Here is a 20,733-nt window from a genome sequence, read left to right as displayed (position 1 = left end):
GATTTGTCTATTACTATAACAAGTTCCTGCCAAACCTGGCCACTGTGTTCCACCCCTTGAACTCAGTACTACAGATCAAGAAGAAATGACAATAGGCAGAACACTGTGAGGTAGCTTTCAAAAAGATAAGGGATCTAGTGACTCACACATTATGATCCACATTACCCAGTGAAGCTTGCCTGTGATGCCTCACTTCATGGTATAAGTGTAGTCATGTCACATGTTATGAGTGATTGAACCTTTTAACCTTTCTGGAAGTGAATGCCTCATATCTTTTGCACTGCAGAGAAAAATTATGCTCAGATTGACAAAGAGTTCTGGAGTCTGTTTTGAGGTGAAAATCTTTTAACCCATACTCGTATGGGAGTGAGTTTACCCTCATTACTGATTAACCACTGGTGTCCATTTTCAACCCGCAGAAGGGTACTTCACTAACAGCAGCAGCACTAATGCAGAGACCGTCTCTATTTCTTGGAGGACGAAAGTACAAGATTGAATTCAAGAAGACAATTAATCATGGAAATGCTGATGAACTGACCTGTTTATCCTTGGAAAAGAAACTATCTGAAAAATTTACAAAAGGGGACACTCTGCTTGATGTATTCTCCCTAATGCAAATCAAAACTCTCCCTATTATGGCAGAGATGATCCGAAGGAAAACTAGAAAGGACCCCACACTGTCTCAGGTCCACATGGCAAGCCAAAATGTCTGGAATGTGCAGCAGAAGTTCCAGTTTCCCCGTTTTTACCTGAGCCAGGATGAACTTTCCCTTGATGGGGGTTGCCCTTATATGGGGATTGAGAGTTGTACATCCAAGCTGAGAGCTCAAGTGTTGGAGAAGCTACCTGCCGGTCATCCAGGCATGGTCAAAATGAAAGTGTTGGCTTGAAGCTTTGTCTGATGGCCTGGGATAGATCAGAACATGAGAACATAAGAAATAGGAGCAGGAGTAGGTCATCTGGCCCATCGAGCCTGCTCTGCCATTCAATAAGATCATGGCTGATCTGACCATGGACTCATCTCCACCTACCTGCCTTTTCTTCATTAGTCATAGTCATAGTCATACTTTATTGATCCCGGGGGAAATTGGTTTTCGTTACAGTTGCACCATAAATAATTAAATACTAATAAAACCATAAATAGTTAAATAGTAATATGTAAATTATGCCAGAAAATAAGTCCAGGACCAGCCTATTGGCTCAGGGTGTCTGACCCTCCAAGGGAGGAGTTGTAAAGTTTGATGGCCACAGGCAGAAATGACTTCCTATGACGCTCAGTGTTGTGTCTCGGTGGAATGAGTCCTGAATGTACTCCTGTGCCCAACCAGTACATTATGCAGTGGATGGGAGACATTGTCCAAGATGGCATGCAACTTGGACAGCATCCTCTTTTCAGACACCACCTTTCAGAGAGTCCAGTTCCATCCCCACAATATCACTGGCCTTACAAATGAGTTTGTTGATTCTGTTGGTGTCTGCTTCCCTCAGCCTGCTGCCCCAGCACACAACAGCAAACATGATCGCACTGGCCACCACAGACTCGTAGAACATCCTCAGCATCGTCCGGCAGATGTTAAAGGACCTCAGTCTCCTCAGGAAATAGAGACGGCTCTGACCCTTCTTGTAGACAGCGTCAGTGTTCTTTGACCAGTCCAGTTTATTGTCAATTCGTATCCCCAGGTATTTGTAATCCTCCACCATGTCCACACTGACCCCCTGGATGGAAACAGGGGTCGTTGGTACCTTAGCTCTCCTCAGGTCTACCACCAGCTCCTTTGTCTTTTTCACATTAAGCTGCAGATAATTCTGCTCACACCATGTGACAAAGTTTCCTACCGTAGCCCTGTACTCAGCCTCATCTCCCTTGCTGATGCATCCAAGTATGGCAGAGTCATCCGAAAACTTCTGAAGATGACAAGACTCCATGCAGTAGTTGAAGTCCGAGATGTAAATGGTGAAGAGACAAGACAGTCCCCGTGGAGCCCCAGTGCTGCTGATCACTCTGTCAGACACACAGTGTTGCAAGCACACGTACTGTGGTCTGCCAGTCAGGTAATCAAGAATCCATGACACCAGGAAAGCATCCACCTGCATCGCTGTCAGCTTCTCCCCCAGCAGACCAGGGCGGATGGTGTTGAACGCACTGGAGAAGTCAAAAAACATGACCCTCACAGTGCTCTCTGGCTCCCCCTACTATTACCTGGGTTGAACTCCATCTGCCACTTCTCAGCCCAGTCTATTCAAGTCTATCAAGTCTATTCAACCTTGTCTTAGATATATTTACTGAGGTAGCCTGCACTGCTTCATTGGACAGAGAATTCTACAGATCCACCACCCTCTGCGAAAAGCAGTTCCTCCTCATCTCCTTCCTAAATTTATTCTCTTCATCTTGAGGCTATGTCCCCTAGTTCTAATCTCACCTACTAGTGGAAATAACTTTCCTGCCTCTATCTAATCTATCCTTTTCATAATTTTATATATTTCCATAAGATCTTCTCTCATTCTTCTGAATTCCTGAGAGTACAGTCCCAGGTGACTCAATCTCTCCTCATAGTCTAACCCCCTCATTTCTGGAATCAACCTGGTGAATCATGCACTGTTCAGGATGTCAACATATCCAGAAGATGCCAAGAGCAGTGCCTCTCCATCCCTGGGAATAGCCTGCATTGCCTTGGCAGAGGATTCATGTGGATTTTGCCAAACTATTTATAGGCACAAATTTCTTACAAGTAGTGGATGCAGCTACTAAGTAGCCAGAAGTGTTCCAATAGCCTCCATACAGCCTTGCATACTGTTGATCTGTCAGAAACATAGAAAACATACAGCACAATACAGGCCCTTCGGCCCACAAAGCTGTGCCGAACATATCCCTACCTTAGAAATTACCGAGGGTAACCCATATCCCTCTATTTTTCTAAGCTCCATATACCTATCCAGGAATCTCTTAAAAGACCCTATTGTATCCACCTCCACCACCGTCGATGGCAGCCCATTCCATGCACTCACCACTCTGCGTAAAAAACTTTCCCCGACATCCCCTCTGTTCCTACTTCCAAGCACCTTAAAACTATGCCCTCTTGCGCTAGCCATTTCAGCCCTGGAAAAAGCCTCTGACTATCCACACGATCAATGCCTGTCATTATCTTATACATCTCTATCAGGTCACCTCTCATCCTCCGTCGCTCCAAGGAAAAAAGGCCGAGTTCAGTTATCCTAGTCTCATAAGGCACGCTCCCCAATCCAGGCAACATCTTTGTAAATCTCCTCTGCACCCTCTTTATGGTTTCCACATCCTTCCTGTAGTGAGGCAATTAGAACTAAGCACAGTACTAATATAGCTGCAACATTACCTCTTGGCTCCTAAACTCAATCCGACAGTTGATGAAGGCCAATGCACCGTATGCTTTCTTAACCACAGAGTCTACCTGCGTAGCAGCTTTGCGTGTCCTATGGACTCGGACCCCAAGATCCCTCTGATCCTCCACACTGCCAAGAGTCTTTCCATTAATACTATATTCTGAAATCATATTTAACCTACCAAAATGAAGCACCCCACACTTATCTGAGTTGAACTCCATCTGCCACTTCTCGGCCCAGTTTTGCATCCTATCAATGTCCTGCTGTAACCTCTGACAGCCCTCAGCACTGTCCACAACACCTCCAACCTTTATGTCATCTGCAAACTTACTAACCCATCCCTCCACTTCCGCATCCACGTCACTTATAAAAATCACGAAGAGTAGGGGTCCCAGAACAGATCCCTGAGGCACACCACTGGTGACTGACCTCCATGTAGAATATGACCAGTCTACAACCACTCTTTGCCTTCTGTGGGCAAGCCAGTTCTGGATTCACAAAGCAATGTCTCCTTGGATCCCATGACTCTTACTTGCTCAATCAGTCTTGCATGTGGTACCTTGTCAGATGTCTTGCTGAAATCCATCTACTAGTTTACCTTCATCAAAGTGTTTAGACACATCCTCAAAACATTCAATCAGGCTTGGAAGGCACGAACTGCCTTTGACAAAGCCATGCTGACTATTTCTAATCATATTATGCCTCTCCAAATGTTCATAAATCCCGCCTCTCAGGATCTTCTCCATCAACTTACCAACCACTGAAGTAAGACTCACTGGTCTATAATTTCCTGGGCTATCTCTATCTTCTTTCTTGAATAAGGGAACAACATCCGCAACCCTCCAATCCTCTGGAACCTCTCCTGTCCTCATTAATGATGCAAAGATCATCGCCAGAGGCTCAGCAATCTCTTCCCTCGCCTCCCACAGTAGCCTGGGGTACATCCCCTCCAGTCCCGGTGACTTATCCAACTTGGTGCTGTCCAAAAGCTCCATCACATCCTCTTTCTTAATATCTACATGCTCCAGCTTTTCAGTCCACTGTAAGCCATCCCTACAATCACCAAGATCCTTTTCGAAGTGAATACTGAAACAAGGTATTCATTAAGTGCCTCTGCTATCTCTTCCGGTTCCCTACACACATTTCCACTGTCACACTTGATTGGTCATATTCTCTCACGTCTTATCCTCTTGCTCTTCACATATTTGTAGACTGCCTTGGGGTTTTCCTTAATCCTGTCTGCCAAGGCCCTTCTGGCTCTCCTAATTTCTTTCTTATGCTCCTTCCTGCTAGCCTTATAATCTTCTAGATCTCTATCAATACCTAGTTTTTTGAACCTTTCATAAACTCTTCTTTTCTTCTTGACTAGATTTACAACCACCTTTGTACACCACCGTTTCTGTACCCTACCATCCTTTCCCTGTCTCATTTGAATGGACCTATGCAGAACTCCATGCAAGTACCCCCTGAACCTTTGCCACATTTCTTCTGTACATTTCCCTGAGAACATATGTTCCCAATTTATGCTTCCACGTTCTTGGCTGATAGCCTCATATTTCCCTTTATTCAATTAAACATTTTCTTAAATTGTCTGTTCATATCTCTCCAACGCTATGGTAAAGGAGATAGAATTGTGATCACTATCTCCAAAATGCTCTCCCACTGTGTGATCTGACCCCTGACCAGGTTCATTTCCCAATACCAGATCAAGTACAGCCTCTCCTTTTGTAGACTTATCTGCATATTGTATCAAGAAACCTTCTTGAACACACCTAACAAACCAACCCATCTAAATCCCTCATACTAGGAATCGATATTTGGGAAATTAAAATCTGCCACCATGACAACCCCGTTATTAGTATGCCTTTCCAGAATGTTTCCCTATCTGCTCCTCAATGTCCCTGTTACTATTAGGTGGTTTATAAAAAACACCCAGTAGAGTTATTGACCCTTCCTGTTCCTAACTTCCATCCACAGAGACTCCGTAGACAACCCCTCCATGTCTTCCTCCTTTTCTGTTACTGTGACACTATCTCTGATTAACAGTGCCACATCCCCACCTCTTTTGCCTCCCTCCCTGTCCTTTCTGAAACATCTAAAGCCTGGCACTTGAAGTAGCCATTCCTGCCCCTGAGCCATCCAAGTCTCTGTAATGGCCACAACATCATAGCTCCAAGTACTGATCCATACTCTAAGCTCATCTGCTTTATTCATAATACTCCTTGCATTAAAATAGACATATCTCAAACCGTTGGTCTGAGTGAGTCTCTAATCTATCACCTGCCTATTCTCCCTCTTGCACTTTCTCCAATCTTTCTCTATTTGTGAGCCAACCACCTCTTCCTCCTTCTCTTCAGTTTGGTTCCCACCCCACAGCAATTCTAGTTTACACTCTCCCCGATAGCCTTAGCAAACCTCCCCGCCAGGATACTGGTCCCTCTGGGATTTAAGTGCAACCCGTCCTTTTTGTACAGCTCACTCCTGCCCCAAAAGAGGCCTCTTCTCAAGGATTTAGTCAGTGACAGTGGGCGAGAGTTTGTTGCAGAACATTTTCAGTCGTTCCTGAAAATGAATGGAACAAGACATCTGCACAGTATCAACCAGTTATAAATGGCTTGGCAGAAGTGTTTGCCCAGAGTCTAAAGAACACACTGCAAGTAATATCAGACACACTGTACTGACACTGAATCAGAAAATCACTAATTTCCTCCTTGAAAATCACAATGTAGCACACTCCACAACCAACAACGCATCAGCTAAGCTGTTCCTGGGTCATCCCTCGTGCTCTCAAACCAATCTTGGAAGGAGTATGAAGACAAGCAGTTGAGACAAATTGGGGGCTCCTCAAACAAGGAGGTTCGATGTTTCACTCCTGGATAAGCAGTCCTGGAGAGGGGCAATGGAGGCAATCAAAATGGGGTACTTGGACAGAAGTGGACACTTCCTCACAGTGGAGATTGCATCTGATGTCATCTGGAGACAACACATCAATCAGCTGAGGAAAGCAGAGTCAATTGTCACAGAAGAAAGTTGAAGAGCTGCCAGCACACTTCTGGTGGTTCCAGTGTCAACTCCTACAACCACCACAGAGGAGGCCCCAGAACCTAAGGTTGTTTCACAGCCATAGTCTCTCCTGCCAAGCAGCGTGACCCTCCCTGACTGATGGTAAACCTGATTCTGATATGGGTCTCTATTGTGAAATGAGAGTAGGAGCGGAGCAGGAAGAGGCAAAGCAATGTTGGGAAAAGGGGAAGGGAGAAGGGAAGGGGCAGGAAGCACCAGAGAAGCATTCTGTAATAATCAATAAACCAATTGTTTGGAATCAAATGACCTTGTCCGGAGTCTCAGGGTTGGGTCTGTCCGCTCCTGGTACTCCTTCTCTGCCACCTGTCCCACTCCTCACCCGTGGCACTCCACACTCTCCATTCCCAATGTCCTTTGCCAAATTTACAAACTTGCTCCTGTCTTGGAGTTTATAGCAAGGCAGGGAGGAGTGTTGCGTACACGAGAAATTCTGCTGGAAATCCAAAGCAACACACACAAAATGCTAGAGGAACTCAGCAGGTCAGGCAGCAGCTATGGAAATGAACATAGTTGATGTTTCTGCCAAGACTCTTCTTTAGGACTGGAAAGGAAGAGGAGGTGCCAGAATAAAAAGGTGGTGGGAGGGGAAAGAGGACTAGCAAGGTGATAGGTGAAGACAGGTGGGTGGGAAAGGTAAAGGGCTTGAGAGGAAAGAATCTGACTGGAGAGGAGAGTGGACCATTAGAGAAAGGGAAGGAAGGGGCATCAAGGAAGCTGATAGGCAGGTGACAAGAGGTAAGAGGCTAGAATGCAGAATAAGAGAAGAGGAGGGGAGGAGTTTTCTTTACCAGAAGGGGAAATTAATATTTATGCCATAAAGTTGAAGGCTGCCCAGATGAAACATAATGTGTTGCTCCTCCACCCTGAGCATGGCCTCATCATGGCACATGAACCAACATGTCAGATCAGGAATGGGAATTGGAATTAATATGTCTGGGCACTGGGAAACTCCGCTATTGGTGAATGGAGCACAGGTGCCCAATGAAGTGGTTCCCCAATTTATGACGGCTCTCACCAGTGTGGAGGAGGCCGCATCGGGAGCACTGAAGTCAATAGATGACCCCAGGAGATTGACAGGTGAAGTGTTGCCTCACCTGGATGGACTCCTTGGGGCCCTGAATGGAGGTGAGGGAGGAGGTGAGTAGGAAGGTGTGGCACTTCGGCTACTTGCAGGGATAAGTGCCAGGAGGAAGATTATTGGGGAGGGACAAATGGACAAGGGAATCACAGAGGGAGCTTTCCTTGCTGAAGTGAAGGGCTGGGGGAGGTAAAGATATGTTGGTAGCAGGAACCCTCTGGAGATGGCAGAAGTTTGACAAGTTGGAAGTTGGTGTGTTGTCTATATAGTGTTTCAGTAATAGTTGAGTGATATTGTAAATATATTCTTTGGTTAAGTATTCTTTGTTTACATAATTCATTACGGGTTATATGTAAAAGTACGTGAATAGCATATGTCATCACACCACCACATCATCCGTGTGTGCCTCACTAAGGAGAAAATGAAGCGTACATGTTCATCCCAGGCTCCTGTGTTTTTCTTTTGATTAGTTTTGGAGTTATAAAACATAACAAAGAGAGTGGTGGCCAAATGGAATAGTTTGCCAAGAACAATACAGTAGCAGAAACAGACTACAGCACTTGTTTTAGAGATACAGCACAGTGATGGGGTCTTCCTGCCCAATGAGACCACACTGCCTAATTGCACCCATGTGACCAATTAACCTATTAACCTGTACAATTGTGGGAGAAGCCCGGAGCCCCCAGAAGAAACCCACACAATCATAGGGAGAATGTACAAACACCTTACAGACAGAGGCAGTATTGAGTTCGGTTGCCAACCCTATTCTACTGTTATGCTAAGCACTATATTACTATGCCACATTTGGATAGGTTCATGGAAAGGAAAGATATAGAGTGACATGAGCCAAAACACTGTTGGTAAAGTCAGCTCTTTTTCATAAGTACGTGTAGGGATAGAGAATTGGAAAAACCAAAAGTCAGACTCATCATGGCCAGAATTGTAAACTCTGAAAAGGAAAATCTGTGTAGATCATGCCTGGATTTGACATCAAGTGAGCCCCAGGCTCAGCACTGCTTGGGACTGATGGACTGAGCAGATAGCATCCTTATCTGCAATCTTCAGGTGCAGTCTCCACAGGACTCCTCCAGGTCACTGGGATAAACTGGTTGACAATATGGACAGTCACTGCTATAAAGGCATCTGACATTCCCAGCCCCATCCCACAACCTCTGCTGGTTTCATGGTATCCTGTGGGTCAGACAACTTTATGTTCAGATACTGTAAATCCTGTATAATACAGGATTGTTGGCAATTTTAAGTAATACTTTGCTGTGGATGATCTACCAACAACATCAAATAAATCCTGCCCAATATGAATGAGTGCTTGAAAGGAATTTCAGGATTGCTGCCATCCCCTGGTTTAAACAGTATTATAGTTACTTGTTCACTGTGAATGCCAGCCCATTCTACACTGTAAATGGCAAATGGCCAAATGAGGTTCTTTAAACTGCATTTTCAGAATAGTCAAAAAGTCTGTGCTCACAAGAAACAATTGGATCATGAATAATGAAAAATACTAAAAGATAAAGCTAACAGGCTTGAGGGTTCTGTAAAATGCAGTAGCTGTTGCTTTGGAGATTACTGAGCATCCTTGAGGTGTCACAGCCCTCCTGGAGTTACCGTTCATCTAACTGACCCTATATGGTCATGATATCAACAGGACCACAAACAGAAGTGAAATATTAAGATGAAAATTACAGATAATTTCTTTGATTTGCACACAAATAGAATACTGGTAACAACACTTCGTGCTAACAGAATATATATAGCACAGTGATCACAGCAGACAGCAGTATAAGTTTTAAACACATTGATCACTTCACTCATAGAGTAATGTTCCATAAAGTAATGAAGTAATCTGAGAAAAGGTAGAGAATCTGTGAACCACTTTAAATGCAATCTAGTTAAGAGCACACAACTAGAAATAGAGCAACTGGCAGAAACAAGAATCTCCAGCATTCGTTATTTTAACTAGCTGGCATTCTACATTGGATATTGTGAAGAAGGTACCAGCACGAGCTTTTGAAAGATGGTTACATCACTCAAAGCAAAGCTTAAGAGTCTGCAGTGCATAGAATTGCGTACAGAACAGAAACAGGCCATTCAGCACAACTATATCCAGGTTTATGCTGGACCTCTATTCTTCTTTCCTCATCTAACATATCTGTAGAACTTTCTACTGGAAATGCAAGATGCCGGGATCTGGAGTTAAAAAAGCTGCTGGAAGAACTCAGTGTCTCAGGCGGGAACAGTGGGGGCAAAGGGATAGTCAATATTTTGGATTGACATTCTACTGGCTGAGAGGGTAAAGACGAAATAGTCATAGGTGAGGGCTGACAAGTGATAAGTGAATCTGGGTTGATAGTGGTGGAGTCAGAGGCTGGGAGGTGATCAGTGGAGACTGCAGATTAGGGAAACGGATAAGAAGAGCCAGATAAGGGAGGGTTGCTGGGCAGATGGGAAAAAAGGAGTCAAGGCATAGAGCCCTGAGTGGGTTGGGTATACAGGTAATAAGCAGATGGGACCATATGGGGGAGGGGAAGAAAACTGGGTAACGAGCTGAGGGGCAAGTGTGTCGGAAGGAAGGTGTGTGAGAGGACCTGGTGGATCAGAAGGAGAGTGAAAGGAATGGGGTGGAGAGTGGGGGTGCTTACAGGTTATTAGAAAATTCTATGTCCGTGTCTTTAGATTGTGGACTACCCAAGCAGAATATGAATGGTTGTTCCTCTGTTTTCTGCTTTGACTCACCGTGGCAGTAGAGGAAGTTGAGGACAGATAGGTCAACGTGCAAATGGCTTGCAACTGGGAGCACAGGATTACTGTTGGGGGTACTTGGTTTTTGAACTGATCATCAAAACCCTGATCACAACAGTTTAGTAACATTATGACTGCCTTGATCATTCTGCACTTAAACTCCGAACTTTTTTTTGTTCTAATTTTCTGAGTCCTGATGAAGGGTCTGGGCCCGAAATGTAGGCTGTTTATTCCCCTCCATGGACGCTGACTGACCTGCTGAGTTCCTCCAGCATTTGTGTGTAATACTCTGGATTTCCAGCATCTGCAGAACCTCTTGTGTTTCTTTTTTCTTGTAAACATTGTGAACAATTTATGTTTCTTTTCCTGTGAATACTGCTTATATGATCTTACTTGTCTGTGATTCTGCTGCAAGTAAGATTTTCATTGCATTTGTGCATATGACAATAAATTTAATTTTTACTTCTCAAGAAGCGTCTTCTAAATTACCTTCTGAACTTCTTGGTGACTATCTTATTTTGATGGCTTTTAGTTATGCTCCATCCCACAAACTGACACACTGTCACTTTCTGTACCCTAAAAAATTCCATTACAAAGATTTCTATTTGGTTTCCTTGCTGGATTTGCACAAAATAAAATCCTGCCAGTCTGTTCCTGGAGTGTATCCCCTTAGATTTCTGGTATAATCTCTATAGATCTTTTCTGTGCCCTCTGCTTCTCCATCATTTTTATTATGTGCATACCATAACTGTTTTCAGTATAAGCGTGGATTAACCAAGGTCTAAACAGATTCATCTTAACCTCCCCACTTTCCTATCACTACACAGATAGGTTTCATTTTTTTAATGATCTTGTTAAGCTGAGACTTGGCTGGTATGAGTCCCTTCAGCAATGCCTATACTCACACATTCCAAGTTATACCTGGCCTTCCATGGTCAGAGAGAGACATGGTGTTCAATCAGGATTATTGCAATGAGAACAGCAGAGAAGCTACAGAGCTTAAAACCTGGAAGTGGAAAATAGTGATCTACTTGAGGTATTGTACTCATGTTATGAATATCAGGATCCACTGATTTGGTCTACTTTAGGCCGTTATCATGCAAAGCCTGTTATCAGGGTGAACATGTCCCCTGAAAGAGACATTGAGGTATTCAGGAGCTTTGTACATCCAGCATTTAAGTAACTTGTCTCCTATTACTGTAAACAAGTCCAGCACTGTGCACTTGCAGACTTTAAAGTTTAGCATATCCTAAATGTTCCTTTCAAAAAAAATTAGTATGAAAGAGTAACTTACAAATTCAGGAAATGCAATGCAGTGAGGACTTATTGGTTGAACTGAAGAAAATTTCTTGAGGCAAATCAAAAAGTAAGGTGACGGAGGTGACGATTGCACAGTTTGTTGTTATAAATTATTATGATGTAATATTTTAAAAAGTACAATAAAACCTAGCAATTCTCTCCTTGTACAATGCAATGGCAATTATACTTTAATTGTGAAATTAATCACAATTAATTTATTTATTGTATATTTTGGATGTGTCCAGTGTCATTATCAGAGATGTGTATTCAACTGTGACCAAAGATTTTGCTATATACCTCATCAATGTACCACATTTCAAACCCTGTGCGATCATTCATAGCTGCACAGTAGTGGAATTTTACCATGAATCCAGTCTGTCTGCTTGGCTCTGCTAGGCTCATGTAATTTAGTGCCAATTAGTATATTAACATTGACATCTTTTGTAAACACAAAACCCCAATGAGCTAAATAGGAGCAGTTAGAACTAGTGTGAATCTTGAGCTTAACAATTGCCAAGAAAAGCAAAACTTTCAATACATACTGGAACTCCTGGATAATAATCAAACATTAAAAGAACTATTTTTGTTCTATGGGTAAAGTGATTTTCTGAACTTTTAAAAATCTTAATAACACATCAAGGTCTGTCCAATTCAAGGTTAAACTAGTGAATGGAAAAAAATCATAGTTTGTGTATGTCACAGTTTTGTCTAGTTGTATACAAGTACACAGTAGAAACAAGTAGAAATGGGGTATAAGAAATATCAACTGAATTAGCTAATTCGGCTCCTGGTGGCCCAAAATGTCAACCTACCATAGATCCTGCTTGACCTACCGAGTTCTTCTAGTATCTGTTTCTAATTCACTTGTCCCATGCCATGTTTGATTTTTACCCTAGTCTCTATCTTCTCACTCTTTTCCCTAGTCTCTACCTTCCCAATCTTTTCCCTCGTCTCTACCTTCCTACTTTTTTCCCATGCGTTCCCTCTAATGCTGGAAATTGTCCTGAATGTGCGCAGTGACTGAGAACTGAATGAAGATATTGCTTCTCATTTCAACTGTATATATGCAATCCTTCATTCTGTGATTGTGTCTTATTGGTCTAAGCTCTCCTTTCTGCATTTACTCTGTAAATGTTATACATTTCAATGAGATCATCTTTGATTCTTCTAAAGTCTAGGGATAGGACTCTAGTCTACACAATCTTCCATTACCAAGCAATTTCAGTGTGATCTCAGTAAATCTTTTCATAATCAATTTCTTTAAAATTAAAGTAATAATCCAATTTGCTTTGTTGATTGCTAGGAGTACTTTTATGTGATTCATGACAGAGGATACATAGATCTTGCAAATTACAAAGATTTCCCAGTTCACTGTTTTGAAGCCATTCTACTTTTCACATTTGCCACCAAGGAAATAATTTTCTCATTTCCTCACACTGTCTCCTTCCTACATATTCTTGGTCTGTCGCTTAAAATAGGCAGCAAACTAGGATAAGTTCACTGAACACTTTCATCTAATTTGCTCATGTGGTTACAAGAGGCTGGGCTCCCTGTTCCCTGTGGTAACTCATGAGTTCAACTTGCCAGTGTAAAGTCTTTGTTTTCTCTCAGTCTCTGCTTCCTTTCCAAAAAGTAATCCTCAACTCAAATTCAATCTACCCTTACATTGAGGGTACATCTTTTTCTCAGGGTTAAAATGTCTAACACCAGAGGGCATACATTTAAGGGGAGACAGGGTAACTTCAAGGGAGGTGTATAGGACATTAGGATTACACCGCACCTGGAATGCGCTACCTGGGATGATAGTAGAGGGAAATACATTGGAGGTTTTTAAAAGACATTGAGGTAAGTACAAGAATGTGAAGAAAATGGAAGGCTATGGACATTGTGTAGGTACAGGGGATTAGTTTAGTTGGCCACTTAATTACTAATTTAATTGGCTCAGCACAACGTAACAGGTCAAAGAGCTTCTTCCTGTGCTGTGTTCTATGTTCTATATTCTATCCAGATACACTATAGGTAAACTTATCTCTTATCCACCTTATAAGTCATAAATTCATTTTCAATGCCAATTTACATTATGCTTTATTAAATGTCTTTTCACCATACTCCCAATAATTATCCCTTCAGCTTGTTCTTTGGCTACAGGTTGTGAGCCAACTTGTCCATTGTCCGACTCAAAGATCAACTCAAGGATAAATCTTATTTGTCGTATATATTTACTGTGTATGTATTAGGAATTTGCTGTGGGGTGTTGGTCAAGGCATGGCATGCAATGAAAAGCTACAACGTTCAACAATTATAAAAGTTAAAGAATGACATAAAATAAAGTTAGAGGCTAAAGTACGGATATCGAATAAAATGTGCAGAAATACATAAATACTGGCATGTATTTATACTGTAAACACCTATTACCCCCATCATTACACATCATACAGTGCAGTGTAATGATGGGGGTAATAGATGGGGTGGCTGTCTATAATGGTTGAATAGATAGAATAGAATGGTTCTTTTACTTTTTCTCCTTTCTTGAGTACTGTGGGCAAGCTTTCTACTTTCAGGAGCAAGAAACAATGTGCTGGAGGGAAGTGGACTGGCCCACACCATGGACTGGAGCTTCAGGGTAAGTTCCTCAAGCACGGTGATGGCAGAACAGCAATGGCTGGTGTTTCTGGGGGAAATTCGGAAAGTGCAGGAAAGATATATCCCAAAGGTGAAGAAGGATTCTAAATGAAGGATGAAGCAACAGTGGCTGACAAGGGAAGTCAAAGACAGCATAAAAGTGAGAGAGAGGGCATATAATACAGGTATAGCCAAAATTAGTGGGAAGGTAGAAGATTGGGAGGCTTTAAAAAAGCAACAGAAACCAAATAAAAATATAAAGGTAAGCTAGCCAATAATATAAAAGAGGATACAAAAGTTTTTCTCAGAGACATAGAAAGCCTACAGCACAATACAGGCCCTTCGGCCCACAACGCTGGGCCGAACACGTACTTACTTTAGAAATTACCTAGGGTTACTCATAGCCCTCTATTTTACTAAGCTCCATGAGTCCAGGAGTCTCTTAAAAGACCCTATTGTATCCGCCTCCACAACCATCGCCGGCAGCCTATTCCACGCACGTACAGTATAAGGAGCAAAAGAGAAGCGAGAGTGCATAATGAACCACTGGAAAATGATGCTGGAGAGGTAGTAATGGGGGACAAAGAAATCGCAGAAGAACTTAATAAGTATTTTGCTGAGTGAGTTTCCACTGTTGCATGCCAGGCTCTAGCAGTATGCCAGAAATGTTAGAGCGTCAGGGGCAGAAGTAACTGCCATTACTATTACTAAGGAGAAGGTGCTTCGGAAGCTGAAGGTAGATAAGTCACCTGGATCAGATAGACTACACCCTAGGGTTCTAAAAGAGGTAGCTGAAGGGATTGTGGAGGCATTAGTCATAATATTTCAAGAATCACTAGATTCTGTAGTTGTTCCTGAGGACTGGTAAATTGCAAATATCACTCCATTCTTTAAGGGAGGAAGGCAGAAGAAAAGAAATTATAGGCAATTTAGCCTGACCAGTAGTTGGAAAGAGACTGGAGTTGATTACTAAGGATGAGGTTTCAGGGTACTTGGAGGCACATGTTAATATAGGCCAAAGGCAGCATGGGGACATTCTGTCTAGCAAATCTGTTGGAATCTTTTGAGGAAATAACAGGCAGGATAGACAAAGGAGAGTCAGTGAATGTTGTTTATTTGGGTTTTCAGAAAGCCTTTGACGAGGTGCTGCACAATAGGCTCCTTAACAAGATAAGAGCCCATGGCATTACAGGAAAGGTACTAACATGGATAGGAGATTGGCTGACTGGCAGGAGGCAAAGAGTGGGAATAAAGGGTGCCTTTTCTGGATGGCAGCCGGTGACTAGTGGTGTGCCACAGGGTTTGTTGTTGGGATCACTTCTTTTTCATGTTATATGTCAATGATTTGGATGAAGGAATTGATGGTATTGTGGCTAAGCTTGCAGACAATACGGAGATAGGTGGAGCAGCAGGTAGTGTTGAGGAAGCAGGGTGTCAATAGAAGGACTTAGACAGATTGGGAGAATAGGTAATGAAGTGGCAGGTGGAACATAGTGTAGGGAAATGCATAGTCATGCACTTTGGCAGGAGGAATAAAGACACAAAACATTTTCTAAACGAGGAGAAAATTGAAAAATCCGAGCTGCAAAGGTACCTGTGCAGAGACCCTCATGCAGGATTCTCTAAAGGTTAACTTGCAGGTTAAGTCGGTGTTAAGGAAGACAAATGCAAAAATAGCATTCATTTCAAGAGGACTAGAACACAAAAGGCAGGATGTAATGCTGAGGCTTTATAAAGCATTGGTCAGTCCACATTTGAGCATTGTGGACTAAGAAAGGATGTGCTGGCTTTGGAGAGGGTCCAGAGGAGGTTTATGAAAATGATTTTGCAATGAAAAAGGTTGATGTATCAGGAGAGTTTGATGGCTCTGGGCCTGTACTTATGAGAGTTTAGAAGTATGTGTGTAGATCTCATTGAAACCTATTGAATACTGAAAGGCCTCGAAAGAGTGGACGTGAAGAGGATGTTTCCTATAGTGGTGGAGTCCAGTACCAGAGGGCACAGCCTCAGAATATAGGGACGTCGTCACCCAATTACTGCTATTTTTGGGTTGTCAATGATAGAATCAAATCATTTAACCTCTTCAGCTCGTCGGATGATTGCATTTCTTACCTTAACGGCTAGAAGATCCATTTGGCTGAATTGGAAAGAGATTAATCTTCCTACCATATTTCATTGCTTTCACAAACTACGTTGTGTTTAAATTTGGAAATAATTAGAAGTGCTGTTTATGACCCTTCCATTAAATTCAAAAAGACTTGGAGGCCATTTATTCAGCATTTTCATATGATGTAATTTGACCATTTCCAAACTTATTTTACTTCTCTGTAGTGTCAGTTGAGAGGAACAGAGTCGTTGACACTAAGATTTTCTTTTCTCCCATTTTTTACGATGTTAAAACAACCCAGGTCTTTTTTTTTAGTTTAGTTGATTAATTCTGTTTAGATTAGTTTTTTTTGGGGGGGGGTTATTATATCAGTTTTCTTTTTTCATGATTTTTGTTTAGACATTTTTCTTTCTTTTATATTATTCATTGGTATCCTATATGATTGGGAGTTTTATCATTTAAGTATTATTTAGCTTTGTAATCATTCATGTTAATTATAACAATGCACTCCCAATAACTTTGTACTACTACCATGTCATGTTTATATCATTATGAAACTAATAAAAAAATTGAAAAAGAATACAGGAATGTCCATTTAGAACATAGAAGAGGGAAACATTATTTAGCCAGAGTGAATCAGTGGAGTTCATTACCACAGACAGCTGTGCAGGCAAAGTCATTTGGGTATATTTAAGGTGGAAGTTGACAGGTTCTTCATTAACTGGGGCATCAAGGGTTATGGACAGAGGTCAGGACAATGGGGTTGAGAGAGATAATACATCAGCCATGATTTTTACTTTCCAGTGTTTGTTTATTGTTCTGAAGCCTAGTAACACCTGGAAGGTCAAAAATGACTGCATTCACTAGGTTTGTAACAAGGTCTTTTAAAAGCCAAATGAGATGGCCTGGATAGAGTGGATGTGGAGAGGTTGTTTCCATCATTAGGAGAGACGAGGAATAGAAGGACACAGCCTTAATAAAGGGACTTCCCTTTAGGACTGGGATCAAGAGGAATTTCTCAAGCAGAAGGTGACAAAACTGTGGAATTTGTTGTTACAGAGCCCAAGTAATTGTGTGTATTTAAAGCAAGGATTTGTAGCTTCTTGATTAGCAAGGAAGTTAGTGTTACGGGGAGAAGGTGAGAGGACGGGGTTGAAAAAAGAAAAATGAAACCAGACTCAGTGGACCTAATGGCTCAATTCTGCTCCTGTATCTCATGGTCACATGCACATTATTCATCTTGTCCTGCCCATTTATAGGCTTTTAGTCATATTATTTGTTTTAAATACCTGTTATTTACTTCAAGTCAAATAGCATAGAAGGGGGCCATTTTTACCAGAGGTGGTCCCTCTGCTTGTCCCACTGCATATCCCACCGCTCCTATCAATCCACCTGTCCAAAGAGCTTTGAAACATTGTAATTATACCTGCCGGCCGCACTTCCTCTGGCAGTTCATTCCACATGCCCACATCTGCTGTGAAAACCTTGGCCTTTAGATGCTTTCACCTCTCACCTTAAATCTATACTGCTTGCTCAGGTCTCCGTTAACCTGGCAAGAAGTCAGTGACCTTTTACCTTTACCTCTGTCCTTCAGGATAAGATCTCCCTTCAGCTTCCAAAGCTGGAGGGGGAAAAAAACACAGATATTTATGGATATTTGTAATATGCACATTATCTACTTTCGAACAAAACTATGAATGAAAGTGAGAATAGTGGAGAACCAAAGAATGCTCAATTCCTCAGCAGATTGTCATAGCTTTAATTGTTTCCCTCGTAACACCTAGTGAATGAAATCAGAAACCTGAATGGTCCTACAAAAAAGCTCTCAGAGAGATTGCAAGTTCAGCATCTCTAAAACAAAATGCATTGCACGTGTCTCTTCGCCCCCGCTTGAAAATGAAACTTGCTGGTGCCGCATTTCCTAAACCGGCGCTGAGGGTTACAATGTTAGTGCACTGGGAAGCGAACAACTCCGAAACGCTGCCGGCTAACGGAACCGCTTCAGAGAACTGTGACAACTCGCCAGCGTGGAGACCTGAAGGGCGGCTGTCCCGTCCTACCGCGCTCGCAGTGCAGGAGGGATATCTCAATGAGAACATTGAAATGCTCCGCGTTGAAAAACACAGACACGGCGGAACTCAACTCCAAAGATTACGCACGGTTTAGAACAGAATGAATCTACAGAAAAATTGACTCCGCTCCACCGCTTCGCCGGCACGCCTCGTATTTGAAGAGAAACCGAGGGAGAGTAGCTCCCTAATCTTATAACTGCACCAGGCAGTCCTAATTCCCCGCTCTGAGAACCAGCAGCGTTTCTTGTGTATCAATCAACTTTAAGCACTTAAACACAACCCCCACATCTCAGAATTATTTTGAAGGATTTTTAATTAAACCATAAATTGGTGATGCCTATTAAGGGTGTAATATTTTCTCCATAAAACGGGGGTCAAAGGATAGAAAGAGGTTAATTAAGAGGGTAGATGATGGAATGGTGGAGCAGGCTCGATGGGCTGAATGGCCTAATTCTGTTTCAATGTCTTATGTCAAATGGGATGGGAGGGAGAGCAACAAACGAGGAACTCAGCGGATTTAAACGGATAATGGATCCCTTCATGTTTGAGATTACAACCTTCCGTATTGCTGCAAACTCCTGGAGGAACTCAGAAAGTCGCGCAGCATCTGTAGGGCGGGTGAGGGCGGAAAGTAAGGAATTGCCGACGCTTGGGATCGAAACCCTGCTTCAGGGAGGGGAGAACAGCGGGCAACTGGGGGACACGACCCAGCCAGGAGGAAGAAACAAAAATCCACAATGGCGAAAATCCATTGCTGCGGATTTTGTTTCGTTCTTTCAGAGTTGTGAATGAACAAGTGCGACAGAAATAGCAACGGCACCGTGATATCAGAGCTGCCCTTGCGATCAACCCAGCGTGAACAGACGCCGCTCGCCTTCCCCCAGGCTGGAATGCCCTTGAAGTAGCGGGCAAGGTATCTCTCGGAGTAATTACACGGGCTCCTTCACTCGCTTCCACTAGCTGAATAAAGAATGATCACAGGAAGCGGCACATTACCTGGTGGGGACCCTGACTCGAAGGTATCGATCAATGGCGATGGCCAGAAGCGCAAGGATGGAGCTCTGGGTCAGAACCAGGACGGTACAGGAGAAGAGGAGGCAGCTGTAGAAGTGGGTCTTCAACCCGATGCTGATAGTGATGGCCAAGGGGATTACCAATGTGCCCACGGCGATGTCAGCCAGGGCCAGCGAGACGATGAAGCAGAAGGTGGTCTCTCGGAGTGCTCGGTTGATCCAGACCGCCCAGCACACCAGCACGTTGCCCAGGACGGAGGCCATAGCGATCAGCACCTCTATGCCGATGTAGATCACCAGTGAGGGAGAGATCCCGGCCTCACCTTCCCGTACTGCCGTCATCCTTGCATTGGACGAAAAGGCGCCGAGACCCGATTTATCTGTGGCCTGAGAGGGGCAGGAGGCGGAGGATCCGCGCTGCCCTTTCTCTGTTCCCTGGGCTCAATTTCACTTTAAGGAAATCGGTTGTGATCCAGTCCAATGTATGTGGTCACCGACAGAGGACTAATTGTCTGTACAAGTGCCGCTGCCATACGGAGCTCGGAAAGGGCACTTGCACCTCGCACTGTACGCAAGTCCTGTCAGCTGGCCAGGTCCCAGCTCCAACTAACGAGATCGAAGGCAGCCGCTCACCCATCTCTCACTGGCCCCTTTAAAATGTGTCAAGCCTGTCCGCAAAACCTTTTTATTTTGGCTGACATGTTCTTACTTCCCACATTCGGATTTGGTGTAGGGTCGAAGTGCAGCTTGCGGCGACGCTATCTGCTGGGAACTGCAACTAGTCATCTAATCAGTGGGTCAGGTCTGCGAACGCGCACGCGTGTGTGAGTGTGTGTGTGTGTGTGTGTGTGTGTGTGTGTGTGTGAGAGAGAGAGAGAGAGAGAGAGAGAGTGTGTGAGTGTGTGTGTGTGTGTCTGTTAGAATGTGTGTGTGTATGTGTCTGCGAGAGAGTGTGTGTGTGTGTGTGTGTGTATGTGTGTGTGTGTGTGTGTGTGTGAGAGAGAGAGAGAGAGAGAGAGAGAGAGAGAGAGAGAGAGAGAGAGAGAATCAGAAACCAATTTGGCGTTGTGCTGCTCTGACGGCGTGTCTCATTGCGGTTTATTGAGAGTGCCTTCCCGAGTCCGCTATTATCAAGTGGGTGCCTTTGGTTTAATTTATGACGGCATTTTAAATAAACAGTCCTCTCAACCTTAAACCCTGCGAAAGTAAGCCACGGCCAGTAAGAAGGTCAAAAATTATAAGGGTGCTCTGATCCGGATTCCGGTCGCTCTTTAGTCCTACACTAGGTAACCTAAGACCCCGAACAAGATTGCAACGTAATTTACTCTTCATTGAAGTTCATCA

General features: G+C 43.2%; 1 protein-coding gene across 1 annotated transcript in view; it reads right to left on the bottom strand.

The window, feature by feature from the left end:
- Positions 1-20,141, bottom strand: part of LOC140209497 (adenosine receptor A1-like) — a 64,224-nt gene extending 44,083 nt beyond the window's left edge. The window contains exon 1 of the mRNA XM_072277741.1: positions 19,373-20,141. Within this exon, the coding sequence (XP_072133842.1) occupies positions 19,373-19,731 (359 nt within the window). The 5' untranslated portion in view covers positions 19,732-20,141. The remainder of the gene's footprint in view (positions 1-19,372) is intronic.
- Positions 20,142-20,733: the final 592 nt, after the last annotated feature.

This window comes from Mobula birostris, chromosome 14, assembly GCF_030028105.1.
Source record: "Mobula birostris isolate sMobBir1 chromosome 14, sMobBir1.hap1, whole genome shotgun sequence".
Lineage (NCBI taxonomy): Eukaryota > Metazoa > Chordata > Chondrichthyes > Myliobatiformes > Myliobatidae > Mobula > Mobula birostris.
This window is presented reverse-complemented; position numbering and strand designations above follow the sequence as displayed.